The following is a 22,968-nucleotide window of genomic DNA, read 5'->3' on the forward strand; positions in this document are numbered from 1 at the left end:
TCTGTTCGCTGTATGCTTCGAGCCTTGTTCAACCTGTCATGCCTCAGTCCATGGCGTACGCGATGCCCCTGAGCACCTCGGCGTGCTTGTGCCACAGCGACACGAACACGTCCACCCCTCCCTCTTTACCCAAGCCGGGGATGAGCACCACCACCCCGTCCAGCGGGGAATGCGCCGGCAGGATCCCGACGAGCCGCCCGCCGCACCCGAAGTCCAGCCGGTGCAGCTCCAGGTGCAGCCAGCTGTCGGCCGCCACGTCCGGCAGCAGCACGTTGTCCTCGTCCCCGACCGCGGGCTCCAACTCCTCGCCGCCGCGCAGCGCGCCGAAGTCGACGAACGACTGGAAGTACCGCCGGTCCCGCGCGCGGACGCCCGCCCGGACCAGCGCCGCCGCGTCGGCGAGGGAGCCGCGCGCCCGTCCCCGCGCTCGCCGTCAGCACGGCGTTGCCGAAGAAGCCCCCGGGCAGGGAGTCCGGCCCGAGCCGCGCGCGGCCGTTCACCGTGACGTTCAGCGCCGTGCGCGCGGGGGCGTCGGCGCGGCCGCGCGCCGCGGTGATCTTCCGCCAGAGGTGGGCCGACACGGTCTCGAAGGTGGTGTACTTGCTCTGCGCGCGGGCCTTGAGGTCGGCGACGAGCTCGCCCGTGAAGTGCAGCAGCAGGTTGGCGATCTCGGAAGGGTGGACGCGGGCGGGGGGCGGCCGCCGGGCGGCGTCGTCCCGGGGCAGGAACTCGGCGCCGCGGTGCTCGAACTCGCACCGCGGCGGGCGGCGCGGGACGACGGAGCCCGGGCCGTACGGCACGGGCGGGCGGTCGACGACCGGCGGCGCGCCGCTGGCGCCGGCGCGGGCGGCGTCGGCCCAGGCGTGGAAGAAGGTGGACATGGAGTAGCCGTCGGCAGCCTGGTGGTGCGCGGACGAGGCGATGACGAGGCCGCCGCACGCGAAGCGGTTGATCTGGAGCACCAGCACGTGCGGCGTGGCGCCGTCGACCGGCGGGTGAAGGCGCTCGAGGTCCCGGGACGGCGCGAGCGGGAGGTGGTCCGCGAGCGGCGAGGAGACCGCGGCCTCCACGACGAGCGCGCCCGCGCCGCCCTTGCCCGTCAGCAAGAACGGGCGACGGTGGTCTGGCTGGCTTGGGTGGCGAGCGGTGAGGAGCGGGAAGCGCGGAAGCGTGGCGGTGAGCGCGTGGAGGAGCGCGGCGTTGGTGGGGTTGGGCGGGGCGTAGGCGAAGAGGACGGTGACGTGGTAGGCCGGCGCGACGAGGTCGAAGACGGTGGGCGGCACCTCCTTCGACGGCTCCGACGGCGGCGGCGGTATGACGAGCGTCCGCTGCACCTGCCCGTCCATGGCGCTTTTACGCAGAGCTGATCGTGCCGTGACTCACTGCGAGCGTATGAATTGTGACTCCTCGTTAGCTAGTGCAGATGGAGCAGCCGATGGATGCTGGTGGTCTATATATAGCCCGCGGTGTTGAAACTTGAAACCTTTTCCCCATCCCCTTCATCTGCAAGGATGCCGCCGGCGGTGTGCCCGAGCCTGAGCACGTGCTCTCCGTGACGCTCAGAATGAAAGGGGGCTTGCCTGTGCAAGTGAGGAGAAGGGTGGTCCATGGAGGTGCTGAATGATCAAGAACATCATCGGCTTCAAATTTCATACTTTCATGTCTCGTTGGGATTTGTAAATAGATTTTGTTATGTTTATTTTACTCTTCTTTTTTGAGTTTCATCTCTTGTGACTGTGAGGCTAAATTCAACCAATAAAATGAATGCTTGAATACTTCTCAGGAGAAGTTGCAAAGGAACATATTTCTCTCTTGCTGGGAAAGAAAAAAAAACAATGCACACACGCACAACTGAATAATGCCAGCAAAATTCCACTGCACTACAGAAACAGCCGCAAATGTTGCACAAATGGTTAGATCAGCAATAAGTATTCAAGTTATCAGAAACAGTCAGCACTTCCGAACAGGCCCAGAACTGTATATATTAGTTTAACTGCCTTCTATCAGGTTCTTTTTGTCCCCAATAGACAGTTTTGTATCAAAAGAACTGGATTTGATCAATTGACATACATGTCTCTTACTTCTAGTTATGATAAGGTGAAGAATAGTTGTGTAGTACCTCTCATATTAATTTATTTTCAGTTACTCATTATGTTCATCAACTATATACAGATTGTATTTAGGCTGATGTCCTACACTACATGGGTGAAGTATCAACTGTCCTGCATGCCTAGTTCTGGGTGCTATGAGGAAGCAGACCGATTTTCTTACCTGCAAAACAGTCCAAGAGTTACCAGTGAGTAGCTTCTAAAGAGAAAACTAAAAGCAGGAAGCAGATGGGTCCATACCAAGAGCATCATAGAACTGCTTGGAATTGGTTCATCAAGGCTCAACATTCTCGAGCTTCAACACTTGCATACCTAATTACCTCTGGATCCATCAGTCTGTGACTTCACATTTCAATGCCTGCCACTATGGATGGAAGTTTCTTTAGAACAATCAAACCTATTTACCAATTATAAGAGAGAAAGGGGTTTTATTAATTGATCAGGAATCATAACTGAGAAACTAAGACAAGATTATTACCTTCAGTAGATAGAAGATCTCAATTGGATATCTTTTCATGCTAAATAACACTGCCAGTATTGAAATTCAGTGCTGGAGGAAATTCTCTGTCACCAATATTGATGTTGTGCTCAGTACCCAGTTGCTGAAGTCAAATTCCAAATAACGCCACACCTTGTTTCCAAAAGCCAGGCAAACCATGACTCCATGAGTCAAGAACAAACAAATCTCCGATCCGGTTGTTGTATGAACTGAAACTCCTTAGCATATAACTGCAAGACCCTATAGACCTCAAGGCTAACTGACTTAACTACATGCTGATCAAATAATGTCTTGTACCTAAAGATTATCTCGAATTCATCCTGCTGAAATTCATTAGGAAGAACACCCCTCCAGTTGCTTGGTTTTCCAATAGAACAAAAGCCATAGAGTAGGGAAAGGAAGGTAACTGGGTCTGGCGTGTAGCCTTTGTTAGCCATCTCATCTTTCAAGTTCAGTGCTTTCTCAAGCATATTATGTCTACATAGGCTAAAGATGGTAGCATTGAGTGCTGAAATCCTTGGGTCCAATCCATCAGAAACCATTCCCTTGAATACATCTAAAAGGGCACTCTTGTTATGAACCTTAACAGTGCTACTATGGCTGGTTAGGTTGATTATACAAGACATACTATTTGTGAGCCCATTAACTAGATAATGCAACGTAACTTCATTAGGAGAGCAATGGTTAAGAAGCATGCTTTCAAAGTATGCAGCAGCTTTGATCACTTCATCTTTTTTAAACAGACTACCAATTATAATTGTATAGTGTATAACACTAGGAAATAGACCTTCAGACTGCATATTTTCAAACAAATCTTCTGCACTGTCCATATCACCTATCTTACAGTATCCACTTATTAGTGACGAGTATGTAACAACATTTGGGCTGCATCTCCGCTTCATCATATGACATAAGAACCTAAGAGCTGCACTTATGTTACCTTGTTTAGCATAGCCATCGATAAGTGTAGTATATGTAAACTCATCTGGAATACACCCAACCTTTCTCATGCTGCTCATGCACAGAATTGCCTCACTCATCATTCCGAACTTACAATATCCCTTTATCATAGCATTGTAGACAACTACATCATGACAGACACCTTTTTCCTCCATGAATTCAAATATTTTCCTTGCGTCATTGAGATTCTCACTCCTAATGAAACCATCAATCAAAGTGGTATACACAAATTTATCAGGTTGGACATTTTGCTCAAGCATCTCTGCAAGAAGGTTCTTAGCTGCAGGAAGCATCCGTTTCTTGCATAGACCACTAATCAGTATATTATATATGTTAGCATCGGGCATCACCTGTCTCTCTGCCATCTTCTCCCGGACAACCAAGGCTTCATTGACCTGCCCAGCAACAACAAGGCCATGAATTAATGCCCCAAATGTAACCACGTCTGGAGTATGTCCTCTTCCCATCATTTCCACAAGCAAATCCGATGCAACCATCACTTCTCCACTGATGCTGAAGCCATGGATCAATGGAGTATAGCTTAACTGATTTGGTTCCAACTCCCTCCTAATGGCCTCCCTCAAAAGCTGCTCGGCCTGTCGAACATCGCCTTCCCGGCAAAATGCTGATATCAGAGTATTAAACGTGACCACATCCGGATCACACCCACTTGCGAACATTAGCTTCAGAACAGCCATTGCCTGTGATGCTGACAGCCATTTGCACAGTGCATCAGTCAGGGTGTTGTAAATCTGAACATTGGGGCACAACCCTTTCACCCTCATTTCCTGAAGTAAGCTCCCAATCTTGTCGAAACCACCTTTTCTCCCGAGCCAGTTGATAATAGCACCGTATGTCACCACGGTAGGCAGGAATCCCTTCGTCTCCATATCACCCAACAGCAGCAACGCCCTCCCAATGTCCCCGCGCCGGCAGTACCCGTCGATCAACACATTGTAGAACACGACGTGCGGAACGCACCCAGCTCCCCACCTCGCCTCAATCAGCTTCCTCCCCTCCTCCACCCTCCCTTCCAAGCACAGCCCCCGGACCATCACGCAGGTGCTGTAGTTGTCCGCGCGGCCCTCCTCGGCGAGCATTTCGTCATACAGCCTCCGGGCATCCTCCCAGCGCCGGCGCTCCACGAGAAGCCTAAGCAGGCGGTTGGAGTGCCTCGGCTCCGGGAGCGCGCCGTGCAGCTCCCTGGCGCGCGCGCACGTCTCGGCGGCCTTCCCGTCCATCCCGGCGTCCGCGTACGCGGCGGCGAGCGCGCCGAGGCAGGCGCGCGTGGGCGGCGCGGCGGGGGACATGGACTGAAGCGTGGCGTCCGCGGCGTCGAAGCGGCGGGCGCGGGAGAGGAGGCGGAGCAGCGCGGAGTGGGCGAGCGGGGTCGGCGCGTCATGGTGGTGGCGGTGGTGGGCCCGGGACCAGGAGAGGAGCGCGAGGGCGAGGTCGGGGTCGGCGAGGGAGGAGACGGCGGCGGCGAGGCGCGCGTCGGAGAGCGGGGGCGGGAGGAGCGCGGCGAGGGAGCGGGACCAGGTGGGGTCGGTGGCGCGGGAGGCGAGGATGCGCGCGAGCGAGGCCGCGAGGGCCGGGGTGACGGGTGGGTCCGGGCTGGGGCGGCGGCGCGGGAGCGGGGTGATGCGGGGCAGGAGCCTCGTTGACATCAAACGCTCCGGCGCCGGGCGGCGAGCACGGGGGCGGACGGCGGCGAACGCGGCGCGAATGGGAAGACCTCAGATAGCCGAGGCCAGCGGCATCGCGGCCGTTGAACGCCGAGGTTGTAAGCCCTCAGGCCGCATCCAACCGTCCACGGGATCTGAGGACATGATCGAATTGAATTGCTAGTTTCAGACTCCAAAGATTACAGCTCGATTCAGTGAACACACAAGTTAGAGCAATGGAAGAACGGAGTAGGCATGTTCAGCCGTGTCACCATAGCTGATTGTGTCGCCGTGCGAACAAGAGAAGAGCAGCGTATTTTCTTAATTCTTTCCTCGCTGCAGACAGAACGGTCACGCAGAGTCGAAAGACGGTGACCTGCCAATTAACAAAGAAACACTCGTTTCTGCGCCAAGTCATCCATCCAAGTTTGTTCTACCGGCTTGCTGAAGATTGGCTACCCAAGGATGCAAAAGAAAGGCGCGATTGCAGAGCGACTGCTGAGTACACACAATCTTTACTGGCTCGAATATAAAAGGGTGGTCGTCTCTTTTCATCATGATCCTATACGTACTAGTACTACTAGAGTATACGCAGAGAAAAATAGCAATAGAACCACGGAAATCTTTCAGCCTTGCGTGCCTAAATCGCCGGCGACGATATTGTCGACTCCATCTCCATGAACTCACTGCAAGCGTTACGCAGAGGCCCCGTCTCCGCCAAATGAGTTCTCCAGAAAGCCATTTCCGTCGAGATGGCTGACGTCTCCACACCTCTCAAGGATCCACCGGCCTATGTGGTCCTGGGCAATCTTATTCAAATTTCAGTGTGGCAAATCAGGTTTGCAGAATACCTATGTGTTCCTGGGCAATCTTATTCAAGTAGGAGACACATCGCTCAGTCAACTGATTCAGGCTCTCTCCACCACCCTGAACATCAATACAAAGTGTTGATAAGCCCTTCAAAGTGAAGTACAGCTTTGTGGTATGGGTTTATCGTCGGGACAAGTAGCTAAGCAAAACTTGTGCTATTTTGAACATCTTCTTCAGTTGTAGCTAGCAATAGTATGTTGAAAACATTGGTACAGCTATTCACATGGCTTAAGTCAATTCAAGATCTGAATAAGTATGCACCGGCCATTGTAATTCGTAAGTGGAAAAAAAAGGAAGAGCAATGCAATCTATGCAAATCTATGCCAGATCTTCGGTACCATTTTCGCATTAAAACTTTAAAGCTTGCAGATGATATATGCTAGTGGTTCCATGACATCCTAGCAGTACTTTACAAGTCACCAGTTACTATTTCAATCTAGACAAATTGACCTGCAAACTTAATTACCGGTATTTCTTGATTCCTGCTGTCAGGATCAGAGCCCTCAGTAATTTTTAAAATATCAAAGCCCCTGAAAACATCTGGATTTTTATTTACAGCATCATCCCACTTCAAGCCTTGGAGATATCCCATGTGCCTTTCTCTCAGTGCCTCGTTCAGCACCAATTGAAACAAAAAATTTTGAGAAGGGGGACAAATACAATGCACTTATTCCACCTTTCAGGAAAAAAAGAACAGAATAACCTTACATTTGATACATCACAAACTTTTGCTATAATTTCTGCAGTCTCAGCAGCACGCTTCAAATCAGAAGAGTATATGGCAGCTGGTTTGGCTTCTTTTGACAGCCAATGAGCCACCTTATAAGTTTCACCAGATATTTTATAAAAAAAAGTGCTAATTCTAGACATGGAACTGCAAACAATAGTCAGTTCTGAATTGTATTTTGAAGGATCTGGGTCCCTTTGTCCCTGTTGAAGGATCTTGATTTCTGTCAGTACGACAATTTTGTTTTCCGGAAAAAATGGCAGCTATTGGAAGAATGGCTACACCCTACAAGGATCTCCAAAATCTAGCATTTTGAGTGGGTGATAGGAGCAGATTGCTGCAGCTTAATGCAAAAGGTTTGGCATCCTTTTCCAGCTTCATAAATTCAACCAGCCAATATTCAACATTCAAGAAACAAAAAATCTCACCAACTACACGCATGCCTGATTTATAAGGCCAAGGTAGTATCACTGGATCATCCATTGATCATCATGTATGTAAATATGGATGCTAGAGATATTGTTTTCTCCTGGACAGAAGGGTCGCCATTTTCTAGGTAGGTGCACATATATATGACAAAAGAGACGTTGTGCTATGAGGTAGTTAAATATTGAAACTTTGGAGTGTCCTTTGATTGACGAGATGGTTGGCAGATCGAAACATGCATAACACTTGAAGGATGGAGAAATTGCCTGCAACCAATCCAGTAGAAGGACGGCGAAGAATCGGGAGGGGACGACCGACCTGGACGATGCGGGAGGCGTTCCAGGAGGTCTCCCCGTGCCGCACCACCACCACCTCCGTGAACTCCTCGTCGCCGCTGGGCGCCGCCGCCGGGGTGGGCGACATGGCTCGTCGGTTGGTGGTGGCGGCCCCTGGTAGCCTCAGCCTCTGCCGCAGCCGCAGCCGAGAGGGAGGGTATATGCCGCCGGGGTTCACGGCAGCTTCCAGGAAGAAGCCGCCCCGCTGTCCGCTTCTACAACCTGATGCCGCCGGCCTCGTGGGATGCTGTGGAGGGATAAGAACAGATGGAACTACCAGTAGCATATTTCCGCTCATCTTCTCATCGTGCTTGCTGGCCACCAAATTAGTCAATTTGAAACGATTCTTGCTCCTATCATGGTGTAAAGAAATTCTGAAGAGCACGAGACCACGTTTTCCATCCTCACAGCATAATGAAAAAAGAAAGCTTCAGCAGCAATTCGCCACAGGCTTGGTGTAACCACCATCGTAACATGACGCTGCTATGATCTGTCCATGTCCAACATGAAAGCGATCGAACAGGCTAGTGCCGACCCACAGCAGGTCACTTGCATAACTAAACATGTTGGCACGGGAATGATCGTGACAGAGTGCCCGTGTTTTCTGCATCCTCAGGCGTTCAGCGTGAAGGTAAATGCCCAAAGAACTTTTCATGCTTTTGCGGATGCCCTACCCAAAGCCTTCAGAGCTTCTTTCGGTCGGTGACTAGAGCATAAAAATCCCATAAAAGTGCAATCTTTTCCCCCAGCAGATCGGCTTACACGACTTACATGCCGAGAGAAAACGACTACATGGAGATGCGCACTGAAAATCGTCGCCTACCATGAGCGCCCAAGCGTTCACACTGATTTGTTCCGGATGGGCGGATGGCAGAGGCAAAGTTGAGTTGAGGTTATTTGGTCAATGGCGCTAGTTAGTGCTAGCATGGTAGTCCTTTGTTGAGTACGGGATGATAAACAACGCACTAGAATGCTGACTTCTTTGCATAGCTCTCGTGTGTGATTGCGGGAATAACAAGTTTTCATGAACACTAGTTGTTGGACCTGCTCTAGGTTAGCATATGATCACCATTTTTGTTGGCATCTACTCCACCGAAGGGGGTTAGAGAGAGTTGAAGAACCTAAGCAGGCAAGCAGCTAGCTTCCACCAGCAAAACCAAAACCATTTCTCGCTCGTACACACTTCTCTGCCAGTCGGCCCAAGCTCAAACTGATTCAAAATACATTGCAAACGACGCGCAATTTCTTCAAATTTCATATCAAACACGTCCATTTCCATTTTGATTCTTCAAACCACCGCGATCCCGTCGCCTGTGGGCGTGGGGGCACCGACGCTGTGCCCAACGGCTCGTCCCCCACCTCCCGCTGTCCTCCATGCCCAATCAGTCAACTGCAACCAAATCCAAACAAAAGCGCACGCAAAACCGAGCAGACCACGCTCAAACTTGTCACCCGTGGACTTCCCCAAGAAGCAAGGCCGGCGGGGCACAGTGAGCCAGTGAGCTGCGACTGCGAGCTCCCTCCCGATCTGGCAGCCATGGCCGCGGACAGCTGCCACCCCCGCGGCCTCTCGTGGCTCGCCAGGTCCTGCATCCCCGCCGACCCCGCCCGCCACATCGCCGTTCCCGTCCCAATCTCAGCTGCCTCCACCAGCAGCAACCCAGCCTCCGACTCTGAGTCACCCATCTCCGCGCTCCCCGACGAGCTCCTCCTCGAGTGCCTCGCCCGCGTGCCCCGCGCCTCCCTCCCGCCGCTCCCCGTGGTGTGCCGCCGCTTCGCCGCGCTCCTCGCCTCCCACGGCTTCCTCCACCTCCGCCGCGCCCACGGCCGCATCCGCCCCTGCCTCCTCGCCGTCTCCGTCTCCTCCGCCCACGGCGCCGCGGTCACCTTCGCCCGCGCGCTGCTCCAGCTCGGCGCCTCCTCCCGCCCCGAGCTCGAGGTCGCCGCGCTGCCCCTGCCTCCGCCGCTCCTGCATTGCGCCGGTTCATCCGCGTTCGCGCACGCGCGCGCCGTCGCGCTGGGCCGCGAGGTGTTCCTCATAGGCCGCGGCGCCACGCTGCGGGTGGACGCGCTCACGGGCGCGGCGCGCGCGTGCGCGCCCACGCTGTTCCAGCGGAAGAAGTTCGCCGCCGCGGCCGTGGGCAGCCGGATCTACGTCGCGGGCGGCACGGCGCGGACCGCGGCGGTGGAGGAGTACGACCCGGCCGCCGACGCGTGGCGCGTCGTGGCGGAGGCGCCGCGGCGGAGGTACGGGTGCGCGGGGGCGGCCGCGGGAGGCGTGTTCTACGTCGCCGGCGGGGTGGCCGTGTCCGGTCACCCCGGCGGGGACGGCGCCCCGCGCGCGCTCGAGGCGCACGCGTGCGCCGGGTCGGTGGACGCGCTGCACGTGGCGTCGGGCGCGTGGGCGTGGTCGGCGCGGCCGCGGGCGGTGCCCGGCGGGGGGTGCATCGTGGGCGCGTGCGGCGCCGGGGACGGCCACCTCTACGTGGTGGCGAGCCACGCGGCGGACCTCTCCTTCTGGCGGTGGAGCGGCGGCGGCGCGAACAGGGGAGGAGGAGGCTCGTGCGGGTGGGTGGCGCTGGAGGCGCCGCCCGTGCCCCGGGGCTCGGTGGGTCTGGGCATGGCGGTGCGCGTGGCGTTGGCCGGCGTGGGCGGCGACCGGGTGGCCGCGGTGGTGAACGTGGCGGCCGTCAGGGGCCACAATGCGGCGGGCGGCGCCCTGGAAGGGCTGGTGGTGGTGTACGACATCGGCGGCGGCAAGTGGAGCCGCGCGCCCGACCTGCCGCCGGGGTTCCGGCGGGCCGCGTGCGCCGCCGTCGAGTGCTGACAATGACCTTGTTGGGGGATGTGCGGTCCTACTCCTACAGTTTCAGTGACATTTTTAGTTGCTTGGATTGATCATTGATGCGATGCGAAGCAACATTGTCATCATCTTGTGGATTGCTGTTGAGAAATTGATTGAAGCTGCGATTTTTTTTTCAATTGAGCACTAGTAATGTGCTCTCTACTATTTGCCTGTCTATGCTTGGTTGGCCCTGTGTTTGAGACTTACTCTGATGTGCAGGGTGCAAGTTATATATATTTTACGTCATTAGATTGATCTAAAAAGTTGATAAAATAAATTAGAATAACATTCTGCGTAAATAATTTAAGAGAAGAAATGGACTAGAGTGGCGTACCATTATAACTAATTAGTTGAAAAAATACTATTAGGTACCACTTCATCCTTAATGCGGACAGCCGGACTGCGAAGAACTGAATGCTTGCATTCTACATCACGCTTGGAATCTTGAGATGATCCGTCTTCCCATGACTCCGGTGCAGTCAGGTAGCACCGTAGCAGCCAAGCCAACCAAGCAAGATCGAGCATTTGATCGTCCAAGTTCCCATTCATCTCGACGGTAGGTAGAGCCCCAGCAGTAGCTGAATCTTGTCTCTGTTTTTGTACACGCGGTTGCATTGCCACCGATGTTGCGGGCTCGTCCACGCCAGAAGCCAGCCGTGAAGCGGCGGCCTGGGGGAGATGGCATGGAGAATGCAAGCCCACATGGGTCCGTACACCTGCCCAGTTCAGTTTGAGGCTTGGAGAATGGAGAGCAGCTAGCAAGGCAGTAATAATCCTCAAGAGGCACGCAGCCATGCTCATGCTCATGCATAGGATGCCACCACACCACGTGGTTCATGGCGCCAGAACCGAGTCCTGCGCCGGCAAGTAGCCACACAATGCGATGATGCAAACCCCCGTTCCGTGTCTCGATTCTTGCCTTCACTAAAAGAAAAATTTCTTGATTTCACAAAATTTAAAGTTTTGTTCTCGATCCAACACATGAAGCACGAAATGTAGTGTAGCAAACCCATCTCTCGCTCTCCGTTCAGACGTTCTATATCTCGCGCCATACCAGTTCACGCCCAATGAGCGCGTATCTACGCGCCTCGGCCATCGCCACCGCACCCGCGCTTGCTCCCGCCGCCGCCGCAGCGGGCGGCGTGGGCCTCGGCTACGGCATCGCCATCGCGGTCGGCGTCCTCATCCTCGTCTCCACCGTCATGCTCATCTCCTACCTCTGCGTCCTCACCAAGACCGACGCCGCGCACGCCGCCACGCTTCTCGCTGCCCCCGCGGCCCCGTCCCCCGCCGCCGCAGCCGCCGTGCCGGGCCTCGACGTCGCCGCCATCGACGCGATGTACCCCAAGTACCCGCACGTCGCCGGCACCGGTGATGACGGCGACGGCGGCGGCGGCTCGTGCGCCATCTGCCTCGGCGACTTCGCGCGCGGCGACGCGCTGCGGCGCGGTCCCGGGTGCGGGCACCGCTTCCACGCGTGCTGCGCCGAGCGGTGGCTCCGGGTGAGCGCCACCTGCCCCGTGTGCCGCGACTCGCCCGTCGCCACGCCGCTCGCGGAGGCCGTGCCACTCGCCGCGCATGCGCGGTGACGCCGCACCCATGTGTGCGTCGACGATCCAAGCAGGGACTCGGTTGCTGCAGCATGGTTGCGAGGTTACAACTGTGTCCGACTCTCGAACGGATTCCGACCGGCAGTCAGTCCAGTCGGATTCCCATCTCACCAATAATCCGAGGCCGAGGCAGACTCCGCTCCGGCTTGTGGCCGCCCCGGAATCCAATCGACGACGCCCTTCACCTATAAATCAAACCCGCCTCCCCTCTCTTGCTCCATCCGCCGTGCCCGCGCTCCATCGATCCCTTCCATCTCTTCCCCTTTCCGCGCCGCCGTCTCGTCTCGCCGACCGACATGGCATCGCTGGGCCCGGAGATCTTCTTCCGCGGCTTCCGCCTCAACCCGACGCCGCTCGAGGCCGCCACCTACTACCTGCCGCAGCTCCTCGCCGGCGCGCCGCTGCACGAAGCCATCCGCCCCTTCATCCACCACGCCGACGTCTACGCCTGCGAGCCCGGCGAGCTCGCCCGCCAGTTCCGCCCGTTGCCCAGAACCGGGCACCGCTTCTTCTTCACCCACTGCAAGCTCCAGCAGCCGCACAAGGCGGGGAAGGCCGGCAGGGCCACGCGCGCCGCCGGCGCAGGATCGTGGCACTCGCAGGGCGTGACGGACGTCGTGGACCGCAAGAAGGTGAAGGTCGGCGAGATGAGGAAGCTGCGGTACAAGAAGGGCGGCGCGTACACGGACTGGCTCATGGACGAGTACTCGTGCTGCTTGCAGGACGCCGTCGTCGGCGACAGGCAGTACGTGTTCTGCAACATCTACGTCTCCCCGAGGGCCGCTCCAGGCTCCGCGGCGCGCCAAGAATCCGCTGCCTTCTTCGCGACACCTGCGCCCGCGCCTGCGCCCGTCGTGATCGCGCAGGCGCCGCCGCCCAAGAGGCCAGCGCCGCAGGTTGCCGAGCCGCCGTGCCCCAAGCGGACGCTGGGTGCCGTCGTCGCCCCGGCCCCTCCGGTCGTGCAGCCTGCGGCCAGTTGCACGGCGTACTTCGCGCCACCACGGCCGTGCGTGCCTAACGGTTCCGTGGCTCCTTCGTCGACGTCAACACCCTCGGTGATCAGATCGTCGCCGGCCTCAGCTCAGCCTCCAGCGCGAGCTCCGACCCGTCTTGCAGCGCCGCCGAGTCGCACGCCGGCGCACGGACCACCGCAGCCAGTTGCGCAGCCAAAGCAGCAGATGCCGCCGCCGATTCCTCCGGTGGTTCGTGCCTGCCACATGCCAGTGCAAGCACCGGCACAGCACTGCCGGCCTCAGCCGTCCGCGCAGACGAAGAAGAAGACACGTGATCCGTTTGAAGCCGCTGAACCGAGAGAGAGAGACGAAGCAGAGGAGGAAAGAGTCGCAGCATTTGATCTGCCGTCCGAGGAGTCCCCTGCGGCGCTTCAAGATGACGACTTCGACGAGGACGACTTGGCAAAGGCCATGGAAGAGGCCATGAAGACAGCCGATGCAGAGGAGGAAGCGGCTGGCAACTCAACGATGACTGACGACGAGATGGAGCAGCATATATTCTCGTTGTTGGGCGACGACACTGTCATCGTGCCCAAAGAAGAGAAGAAGTAGGCCTCACGATCATATCTTGTAGCTTGTAGTAGGAATAGTATGGCGAGACTCGTAAATTTTACTGAGGGTGAAATTCTATACAATGCTTCCTGAATGTAACAACGCCGTTTGGTCATTCTTGTGGTAGTGCAGGAGAGATGACTGCTGTTTATATGTATTTGCAAGCTCTGATTTCAAATGTTTCAGCGGGTTAATGTCTTGCCAAGTTCTCTAATCTAGATACGGTGTACAATAACTATCTACAAAGTGCCAACCAATGACAAGCAAAAACCTGCAAAAAAGGTGTAAACTCCAAGAACAATTCATAAAGCAGCCTTAAAGTGCTGCAAAATGAAACAATATATGGTTCAGATTTCAGAAAACACACACAATCTAACAGCAACAGAAACGGTTAGCAAGTTGAATTAACATCTCTTCTCATAAATGGATATCTCGTTAAGAAGATACAGATCTTTGCCATTTCTCGACCAAGAATGCTTTTCCGCAATTCTGCAGAACTGAACATTCGGCCTAAAGAAAGGCAGCATACATGCCAATAACGAATAAAAGACTATTTCAACTTTTAATACATGATTATTATGAGGGAAGCACAGTACAGCTGCAACAATCATCGACTCCCCGTGATACCTTAACTAGGACCTGTTCACAAATACTAAATTCAGCAGAACCAATGTAGCATCTATAGATCAGGCATACCGATCCCAGCTTTCTCATCGTATGTCTTCTCCAGCACAAGTTCGATTGGTGTATCCTTTGGGCCAGCTGCATGATTGGAAGGAACAAATAAGAGCAAATTCTCATCACAAAATGTACAATTGACAAATACTCAAATAGCCAAATAATGTATTGGAGACCCTAGAACAATGACAAAAGAGTATGGCAAAATGTTTGGTGCGTTTTTTTACCACTGATGTGACCTACTTATTCGTTTACTTATGCAACCTATATCATCTTTGGAGTTAAATCATAGTTAGTGCTCGAAACAAAGAATATTCAGAGTCTATTTGCTCATTACTTTGTTGAACCACAATTCTCTTTCCTGCACTGAGATGGCACCTAACGTGCATGATGTGGATCACCATATAATGAGTGTTCAAAAATATATGAGACATACGTGATGCGGGCCTTGGTTTTCTTCTCTCCTTCAAAATTTCTGGCCTGGGTATCACAGCACCAGATGCATTCATGCCTCTAGCGAATCTGACTTTGGTCCCATCTTCCAAATACTTATATCCAACTTTACACGGTTTCCTGCATGAAACGTTGTATTGAATTTATAATGAGAAGTTAAGAAAGCAATATATCTATATGCACTAAAACATGATCAGGTATCATATCCATACCCAGTCACAGGATCAACAACCTGGACATTTGAAACATGAAGTGGTGCTTCAATCGAGAAAATACCACCTGTGTGCCCTTCCCCTTGCTTAATGTGTTTCTTAACCTGAAATGAAGAAGCACAACTATTTATGTAATTTCTAATGCTCAAGTGGACATGGCAAGGCACAAGACAATGGAAATGTTGTTTCTGTTTACTGGTTGCCATTAACAGTACCCAGAATAACAAACAAATGTGCAATATATTTCAAGTAAATAAAAAAATGATATCAGAAAATGAGAAAAATGATGTTTCGACGTTCCTGCTTGGTATCGCCATAGCATTTGCGACATAAATCAACCGGCTACCGCATTAGAAGCAATTGAATTATTGAGCATCTATTGGGTATGGCCTTAATACATGTGTTAATGCAGCTAGGAACTTAGATGGTCTTATGTCAGTATGTAAGCACTGATATGGTAGGCAGCCATGTCCCACATGAGACTAGTAAAGCATGTAAAAGGACACTGCAGAATGTAAACCAGAATAATGATTTGTTACACAGCAAGAAGCTATACTTGTCCTGTGCTCCTCAATAAAAAAAACAATAGATATTGGTGGGCTTGTTCCCCTCGAGTGTCATGTCACCTCTATTCTTTGAACTCTGACCAATTTGTCAAGGCCCGCATCCATCTCACCACGAATGCACACTGCTATTCAGTTCCCACATCCTATTAATGTGTGCACTCTTCGTGCTTTGATATCTTTGTGCTATGATGGATGCGTGGTACTTTGGGAGGAAAAGCTACATTTATTCAGCATTCACAGTTCAAACTCATATGATTAGCCGAAAAGCAGTACAATGGGGATAAAGACTGGGCATCATCTAATCACTTATAACACCAGATTAAAACCATGAGCACAACACCAACAATGGTCCGAGCTCTGAAGAATTTACACAAATTTGTGAAGGTTCGTCTTTCAGTTGTAATGACTTGGGAATTTCAACAAACACTTATAGCACACTGTTACTGAGGGATAGGTTTAATTGAATTGATACAGCCAATTATGCAACTGAGTTGAGTCCAATTTAAACGACTGGATGGATGATGACACACACATCTTTTACACTGATTCAACACTCGGGTAAGTAACTGGGGAAGAGCAACGGACAACAAATTACCAAGTTCTTGCCCTCGACGATGACGCGATTCTGCGACCGAATCACCCGCTTGATGAGCCCTGTCTCTCCCTTGTCCTTGCCTCTGATGATCATCACCTGGCAGTGGAAAAAAGTGAGAATGGGAGATCTTGCAGTGAGAAGAGAGTAGGACTGAAAAGACTAACTGGGCGGCGGGCGGGAGAACGAGAGATATTACATTGTCACCGCGGAGGATCTTCCAGTGCCTGATAAGCTTCTCCGCAGCCTTCCACCCCATCTTCCTTGGAGCCGCCGCCTCTCCCCCGCGGGTTTGGAGTGGCGGATCAGGAGGGCAGAAATATGGCGCGCTGCGGCGGTCCGTGAGGGAGGCGGCGGCCGGCGAAGGGTGGAGGAGGAAAGGAGCGAGCGGCGGCGCGGGGCGCTGGGGCTGACTGCTGAGAGCTTGATTGGGCCGGGGTACTGAAGGACTGATACGCGTGGGCCGTAAAGAAGATAGGGCTGGTTGGGCTGGCCCGGTACTCGGCCGAGTCCAAATTGACTTTGAATCCACATATTTGCCAAAAATTGCTCAAGCTAAGCCGCGGATTTTTTTTTACTTAGAAAATAAGATTGCATGTCACAAGCTAGCAGTGCACAAAGGCTTCTTGTAGGTGATCCTAACCTTGTCTAGCCGTAGCAAACAAAAAAAATAATTCTCTATTATCCCTCCCTCACTTCTTGATGGGATGGCATGCAGTTAGCAAGCAACAATTTATTTTATTAATTTACTAGTGGCCCCATGTTACATAGTTATTGTAGATGATAAGTATTGTACATTTTGCCAAACAAAAATCTACTTGTTCACTAGTTCCAACTTAAAGTCTAGTTAAGCATCATGCGCTTCCCTTGTCCTAATGGTAGAGCATATAAACGAACTCACATATGGTTTTCCATTACTGTATTGCATTGGTAAAGGAGCAGCACATACAGACACCCACAGGTGTGCACGATAATACACAGGTAAACAGAACAGTATATATAGACACTCACATGGTCATCCGTTCTTACACTTATATATATATAGATATATATATTCTTCACATGGTCATTCATTGCTACACATGTAATGGGTAGAGTACATATAGACACACACATGGTTATTTATTACTACACAAGTAAGAGGTAGGGCATATATAGACACTCACATGATCATATATATTTTTTATTTTTTGATAGGCATATGGTCATCTGTTGGGTAAGGAGAAGAGCATATATATAGACACTTGTATATTTATCCATTGCTACACAAGTAAAAGTGAGCACTAAATGCTTTTAAGGTAAGGGGGAGGGTGTGTTTGGTTTGGCTGTGGATTTCTGAAAATCTGATTTCTGGAATCAGCTGTAGGAAAGCTGTATAAACATCTGTGGGAAAGCTGAAAGCTGTTTGGTTAAAATAACTGTCAGCTGTGGATTTCTGTAAGAAATGTCTGTTATGCCCCGGAGATCCCATAAGGCTGTTTATATGCTAATTAATCGCATGGACATGTAGATGACCGTTTTGGAAAGAAAATATTCATGTTTGTTAATATTTGGCATCTATAATAATTTATACAAAATATATATCCACGTTATAAAAATAATTGAACAATTTCTTTTTTCTTTCATTTTTTTCTCTGTATTTCTTTCCTCTTTTTTTCTTTATACTTTTCCTTTCTTCTTTCTTTTTTTCCCTTTTCCCTTCTCCCTTTCATTCTCCCTTTCTCCTCTGTATTTCTTTACCAGCACGGGGGGCGGGCGGCAGCGGGGGCGCGTCGGGGGGCGGCCCGGGGGGCGGCTTGCTCGGAACGCAACGAGACCGAGGGGAGAAGAGGGGAATGGCAGGGGGAGAGGGCAGCACCTGGGGACTTGGAGAGGCAGCCGGCGGCGGGGACTTGGAGAGGCCGCCGCCGGCGAGCCGCTGGCGAGAGGGAGGCGGCGCGCGCAGGCGCTGTCGCCGTCTGCGAGGAGGAGGTGCACGGGAGATGGATGGGGAAAGGATCGCTCGGGAAAGAAAAGAAGTGAACCGGTACGTCGTAACCAGTGGCAATATGGGTAATTTTACCTGCGGGAATCGGTGGAATCTGGGCTGCTGCCCGCTACATCGTTCCACTGCGGGAATCGGTCGATTTCGAGAAATCGCTTCGAGTAGCTGAGCCCTTTGGTTGCGATTACAAATTCTTCGAAGCGAATCGGTGGTCCGAATCGGAACCAAGGGAAGCAATAGTGGCCGAAGGCCGCCTAATTGTCGGCGGGCCGGGCGGACTTCCTACTGTTCCTAGTTTTCCCGGCTTTTTATCTGTTTCGTGGCACGCGCGCGCAGGGCGATCGTGGATTGGAGGAGTCGTTCGACCTTGCTACCAGCAACAAGGAACGCCCACGTGACGTTTCTAGCCGACTTGGACTTCCATGTTAACGCCACGGCGTCGCGGTTGATCAGCCTGCGTCCACGGGCGGCAACAGCTCCACGTCGCCGTGACCGGCGACCGCGCGCGTTACCTTCTTCCTGCGATATATCCGACAACCTCTACCTATATACTCGGCTTCACCAACAAGCACGTCAGGCTGTTCGCATTTCGCGTTCAGGCCTCGACACCTCTCGTTCGGCGGAGGCTAAGCTGGGCGCTCGCGGGCTACTCACCCGGTCTGATGATCAACAAATAAGGAGGCGGCACAAGGGCACCTCAAGACGTACCCTCGCAAACCACCGAGGCGGTGGGAGCAGACCAAGGTCTCAAGCTCTCGCTGGCTTTCTTTGTCCTCATCATCTCTGAGGCGAAGTGCTTCGCTCCAATCCGAGTGGTGGCGAAGCTAGAGCAAATTAAAGGGATGCACTTAATTTGTGGGTGCATAGATTTGAACCTTGAGGGGTGTGTATATATATATAGTGAAAAGTTAAACCTAATCACTGTTTTTGCAATTTACGGTAGGTGCATATGCACTAATTGATGTAGCTTCGCCCCTGCATCCAAGAGGCGGTGATCGAGCTCTGGAGGGTGCGGGGCGCAACATCTATCGGCGACGCGTACGGCGGCGACACGCTCCTCCTCGACTTGGTGGTCAACTGGCGCACCTTCTCCTGTGCCATCTTGAGCTGGTACCAGCACGGGCAGACCTACCCCAGCTGCCTGGAGAGCTAGCAAACTCGGAGCGAGGCCCAAGAGATCGATCAGAGCCTTCTGTGTCGCCAGCGCCCAAGATGCCCTGCTGGCCAAGATCAACCCGATCCTTCAGGCAGCGCCCGCGAAATGCACCCACAAGGTCTGCATAGCTGCCCCGCACCCGACAGGCTAGGATCAGAAGCCTCGCAAGAGTCATCTGTGCTTCTGTTTCCTTCAACAACGCTGGAGCCATGACCATCATGCTCGCACTTGATGAGGTAAGCCGTGTGGCCTTTGCTATCTCTATGGATCGGCAATGGACTCTCTCAAGCTGGCCATGCCCGATGCGCTATCCGCCATTGTCGTTCCAAGGAAAGCTATACATGGTGGACACTTCCACATTATACGGTGAGAACGTACACCAGATTCTCCAGACACATGGGACAGGTCGTGCGCTACAACCGCCAAAGTTGATCGCCACAGTCCCGGCACACAAACTCGTCTATCCCTACGGTCTAGTAGAATGTGGGTCAGAGATCCTGGTGCTTGGCCACAACGATTTGTTTGGGTCGCAAATCTTGGTATGCAAACTGAAGGACCTTGTGCTGCAGAGGTTTATCCCAGTAAAAAGCATCAGAGGCAGTACCTGTTCATTGAAGAGAGGAGAGGAACATAAGTGTCTCCTCTAAGGTGCTGCCTACTGTCAAGGGTGACAGTGTCATCTACATTCATTCAGGACATCCCTACCTTGCCCAATACCACCTCAGTAGTGGCAGCTTGTCACCGGCAATTGATAACTGCAGCCTGTATGGCCGTACACCCGGACCTAGTAGCCTTGTCCACCATATCTTCAGCTGCTGCATTCGTAATCAGTGGTACGTAGGCGTATTTACTTTATTTTCTTTCTGCACTGTTTCTCGCTAACTAACGTCAATTTTTGGCTTTGGGCTAGCTGCTAATTTTTTTGCGTTATGTGCTGCTTGTAGGAGCAGAGGACTAGTACTCAGAAGGATCCGAGTGCAGAGGATTGGCAATTTGAAGAGCAAGTTCAGTAATGAGGCTAGTACGTCCCTTGTTTTCTGTAGTAATACCTGATGCACCAGTTTCAGACTATAATTTAGCAATACTACTCCTCTTTTTTAATCCTATATATGTGCCTGTCTTTGTGCTACACACAAGCCTTGTTTATGCAGTTACGTTAAAAAAAAGGCTTGTTTATACAGTAATTCAATTCATGCGACCAATTAACTGATCTTTTCTCTCTCTCTTTTTCTGGTTACATTGATGTGCTTTTTTTCATTTGGCATTTGTGCTACTGCTTGACTTTGTAACAAAATAGAGAATGGATGCAAAATTAATAAGATGCTCTTAGGAAGAAGTAAACTGAGGGTGCTTGCTACAGATAGTATTGATCCAATTGTTATAGCCATTCACTTAACACAATCTTCTTTTCATGCCCCCTTTTCAGGCGTAAACCAACACCTGGCTACCAGTGGCAGTTACCAGCATGCAAGGCCAAGAGATTCTTGCATTGGTTCTAGACAAACATTAGCATTCCTTCCATTATATTGTGCTATGACTTCAGTACCTTGTATTATTAAGTTACTATCGTTGTTCGCAAATCTTTATATATGTGATGCATTCTTGCAGTGCTGAATTGTTGTAATGTGGATTTTTACAGATTTATTAGTATAATGTCTCTCAGTATAAACGTCATTTTCTGGTGGATACTGAACATCGTTTTCTTTTCAAGTTCTGACAAATAAATGCATATATACTCCTACATTGTTCTTCAGGCACTTTGCTCTGCTGCCCATTGCATAAAACAGAGTTTACGTCAGACTACCGGACCCACTGCATGTGAATTTAGAATTACGCACTCCCATTCTGCTTGGATTCTTCTCCTGCGCAGCTCTGAACCCCAGGTCCAAGTCATGTCGATGCTCAGTCTCTCTTCGTAACACGCGTTTTTTCCTCCGAATCCCGAAAGGTTTGCTTCGACGTCGGTTACACTGCACTAGATGGTGGCTAAAGTCTCCGTTTGAGTCTGGTCTCATCATCCTCCGATCCTGCACTACAACAGCTGACAACAAATTCAGAATCTGGAGCTTACAGCAATCCATGCGTACCCCTCGCAGTTCAGCTTCAGCCATTTCTCTGCAGCAATTTCTTACAAGATTAGCATTACATGGGAATGCTGTGTGATCATTCTCATGGTACAAATTATTGGTCTACTTGCATTCTTCGCCATTATTGGAGACCTCCGAGTTTCAAGCAACTTCGTCAACAATTGAAGCGCAGCGTACGTAAAGGCTCCACGATCCCATCCCGTCCACTATTCATACCACTCCGCAGCCTGCAGCAGGCACCACCACCCAGCCCAGGCATCACTCCCCGTGAGCCACATCTAGTCCAGGCCTCCATACCCCATGGGCGCCGGCGACGACGCCGCGCCGGCCAAGGCCGCCATGGAAGTCTCCTCGTCGTCGACCTCCGCCTCCCCGGCGCCGCCGCCATCGGTGCTCAGGTCCGTGCTGCTGTCGTACGCGTACGTGGGCATCTGGATCAGCCTCAGCTTCTCGGTGATCGTGTACAACAAGTACATCCTGGACCCCAAGATGTACGGCTGGCCCTTCCCCATCTCGCTCACCATGATCCACATGGCCTTCTGCGCCACCCTCGCCGCCGCGCTCGTCCGCGTGCTCCGCGTCGTCGACGTCCCCGCCTCGCCGCCCATGACGCCGCGCCTCTACGCCGCCTCCGTCGTCCCCATCGGCGCGCTCTACGCGCTCTCGCTCTGGTTCTCCAACTCCGCCTACATCTACCTCTCCGTCTCCTTCATCCAGATGCTCAAGGCGCTCATGCCCGTCGCCGTCTACTCCCTCGCCGTCGCCTTCCGCACCGACTCCTTTCGCCGCGCCTCCATGCTCAACATGCTCGGCATCTCCGCGGGCGTCGCCGTCGCGGCGTACGGCGAGGCGCGCTTCGACGCGTTCGGCGTCGCGCTCCAGCTCGCCGCCGTCGCCGCCGAGGCCACGCGGCTCGTGCTCATCCAGATCCTGCTCACCTCCAGGGGCATGTCCCTCAACCCCATCACCTCGCTCTACTACATCGCGCCCTGCTGCCTCTTGTTCCTGGCCGTGCCGTGGTACGCCGTCGAGCTGCCCAGGCTGCGCGCCGCCGCGGCGTCGGCGGCGGGGCTGGCGCGGCCCGACGTGTTCGTGTTCGGGACCAACTCGCTCTGCGCCTTCGCGCTGAACCTGGCCGTGTTCCTGCTGGTGGGGAAGACGTCGGCGCTGACCATGAACGTGGCCGGCGTAGTCAAGGACTGGCTGCTCATCGCTTTCTCATGGACGGTGATCAAGGACACCGTCACGCCCGTCAACCTCGTCGGCTACGGCATCGCCTTCCTCGGCGTCGCCTACTACAACCACGCCAAGCTGCAGGGGCTGAAGGCGAAGGAGGCCGAGAGGAAGGCGGCGGCGACCGCGGTGCCCAAGCCGGATGACGCGGAGGCGGCCACGCGGCTGCTGCCGGAGAAGGATGGCGGCGATGGCGACCGCAAAAATTGACGACGCATTCCATGATGAATATTGGATACGTTGTACTGCGATTATTCATTTGGGCTATAGGATTTCTGAAACTCTGATTTAATTCACGGTCAGAGTTAAGCTGTAAGTTTGTGATTCTTCAGTGCAGGAAATGCAAAGCATAAATGATTTGGAATGATGCTTATTTGTGGTGAAAAGCTTAGTGATAT

At 52.9% G+C, this 22,968-nt stretch overlaps 6 protein-coding genes and 2 pseudogenes across 10 annotated transcripts; 4 read left to right on the top strand and 4 right to left on the bottom strand.

Annotated features, from left to right (window-relative positions):
- Positions 1–43: 43 nt before the first annotated feature.
- Positions 44–1,346, bottom strand: LOC112884412 (annotated as a pseudogene).
- Positions 1,347–1,900: 554 nt separating this feature from the next.
- On the bottom strand, positions 1,901–5,343 carry LOC112886688 (pentatricopeptide repeat-containing protein At1g52620-like). Of its 3 annotated transcripts, none has more exons than XM_025952654.1 (3): positions 2,587–5,343; positions 2,349–2,466; positions 1,901–2,271 (listed from the first exon to the last, which is right to left on the bottom strand). In XM_025952654.1, exon 1 carries the CDS (start codon positions 5,232–5,234, stop codon positions 2,778–2,780), a length of 2,457 nt encoding a protein of 818 aa, XP_025808439.1. In that variant the 5' UTR covers positions 5,235–5,343; the 3' UTR covers positions 1,901–2,271; positions 2,349–2,466; positions 2,587–2,777. The 3 variants fall into 3 exon arrangements, with proteins under 3 accessions (XP_025808439.1, XP_025808438.1, XP_025808437.1); XM_025952653.1 differs by having other exon boundaries at positions 2,349–2,505; XM_025952652.1 differs by having other exon boundaries at positions 1,902–2,271; positions 2,349–2,472.
- Positions 5,344–5,729: 386 nt separating this feature from the next.
- Positions 5,730–8,040, bottom strand: LOC112886689. 3 transcript variants are annotated; one of them, XM_025952657.1, is made up of 2 exons: positions 7,521–8,038; positions 5,730–6,158 (listed from the first exon to the last, which is right to left on the bottom strand). In XM_025952657.1, exons 1-2 carry the CDS (start codon positions 7,885–7,887, stop codon positions 6,127–6,129), a joined length of 399 nt encoding a protein of 132 aa, XP_025808442.1. In that variant the 5' UTR covers positions 7,888–8,038; the 3' UTR covers positions 5,730–6,126. The 3 variants fall into 3 exon arrangements, with proteins under 3 accessions (XP_025808442.1, XP_025808441.1, XP_025808440.1); XM_025952656.1 differs by having other exon boundaries at positions 7,573–8,036; XM_025952655.1 differs by lacking the exon at positions 5,730–6,158 and adding an exon at positions 6,411–6,726 and having other exon boundaries at positions 7,573–8,040.
- A 759-nt stretch (positions 8,041–8,799) lies between these two features.
- LOC112887667 (F-box/kelch-repeat protein At5g26960) lies at positions 8,800–10,552 on the top strand. Its single transcript, XM_025953910.1, has one exon. The coding sequence runs from the start codon at positions 9,127–9,129 to the stop codon at positions 10,414–10,416; it is 1,290 nt and encodes a 429-aa protein (XP_025809695.1). The 5' UTR covers positions 8,800–9,126; the 3' UTR covers positions 10,417–10,552.
- A 949-nt stretch (positions 10,553–11,501) lies between these two features.
- Positions 11,502–12,023, top strand: LOC112884308 (putative RING-H2 finger protein ATL69). The gene has a single exon (XM_025949686.1). It carries the CDS (start codon positions 11,502–11,504, stop codon positions 12,021–12,023), a length of 522 nt encoding a protein of 173 aa, XP_025805471.1.
- A 1,977-nt stretch (positions 12,024–14,000) lies between these two features.
- LOC112886461 (50S ribosomal protein L24-like) lies at positions 14,001–16,534 on the bottom strand. Its single transcript, XM_025952363.1, has 5 exons — positions 16,310–16,534; positions 16,114–16,209; positions 14,953–15,056; positions 14,724–14,860; positions 14,001–14,371 (listed from the first exon to the last, which is right to left on the bottom strand). The coding sequence occupies exons 1-5, from the start codon at positions 16,367–16,369 to the stop codon at positions 14,289–14,291; spliced, it is 480 nt and encodes a 159-aa protein (XP_025808148.1). The 5' UTR covers positions 16,370–16,534; the 3' UTR covers positions 14,001–14,288.
- Positions 16,535–17,013: 479 nt separating this feature from the next.
- On the top strand, positions 17,014–21,502 carry LOC112884315 (annotated as a pseudogene).
- Positions 21,503–21,522: 20 nt separating this feature from the next.
- LOC112885939 (probable sugar phosphate/phosphate translocator At5g25400) lies at positions 21,523–22,942 on the top strand. The gene has a single exon (XM_025951649.1). It carries the CDS (start codon positions 21,638–21,640, stop codon positions 22,778–22,780), a length of 1,143 nt encoding a protein of 380 aa, XP_025807434.1. The 5' UTR covers positions 21,523–21,637; the 3' UTR covers positions 22,781–22,942.
- Positions 22,943–22,968: the final 26 nt, after the last annotated feature.

Source organism: Panicum hallii, chromosome 3 (genome assembly GCF_002211085.1).
Source record: "Panicum hallii strain FIL2 chromosome 3, PHallii_v3.1, whole genome shotgun sequence".
Classification (NCBI taxonomy): domain Eukaryota; kingdom Viridiplantae; phylum Streptophyta; class Magnoliopsida; order Poales; family Poaceae; genus Panicum; species Panicum hallii.

Bases quoted from the DNA above. Each gene is read 5' to 3' on its own strand.
- LOC112884308 (XM_025949686.1), top strand. From the start codon at position 11,502: ATGAGCGCGTATCTACGCGCCTCGGCCATCGCCACCGCACCCGCGCTT.
- LOC112886688 (XM_025952654.1), bottom strand. From the start codon at position 5,234: ATGTCAACGAGGCTCCTGCCCCGCATCACCCCGCTCCCGCGCCGCCGC.
- LOC112887667 (XM_025953910.1), top strand. From the start codon at position 9,127: ATGGCCGCGGACAGCTGCCACCCCCGCGGCCTCTCGTGGCTCGCCAGG.
- LOC112886689 (XM_025952655.1), bottom strand. From the start codon at position 7,887: ATGAGCGGAAATATGCTACTGGTAGTTCCATCTGTTCTTATCCCTCCA. The intron at 6,727-7,572 runs GTCGGTCGTCCC...TTTTTGTTTCAA, and splicing joins ACGCCTCCCGCATCGTCCAG to TTGGTGCTGAACGAGGCACT.
- LOC112885939 (XM_025951649.1), top strand. From the start codon at position 21,638: ATGGGCGCCGGCGACGACGCCGCGCCGGCCAAGGCCGCCATGGAAGTC.
- LOC112886461 (XM_025952363.1), bottom strand. From the start codon at position 16,369: ATGGGGTGGAAGGCTGCGGAGAAGCTTATCAGGCACTGGAAGATCCTC. The intron at 16,210-16,309 runs GTAATATCTCTC...TTCCACTGCCAG, and splicing joins AGATCCTCCGCGGTGACAAT to GTGATGATCATCAGAGGCAA. The intron at 14,372-14,723 runs GTATGTCTCATA...CCAATCATGCAG, and splicing joins AAAACCAAGGCCCGCATCAC to CTGGCCCAAAGGATACACCA.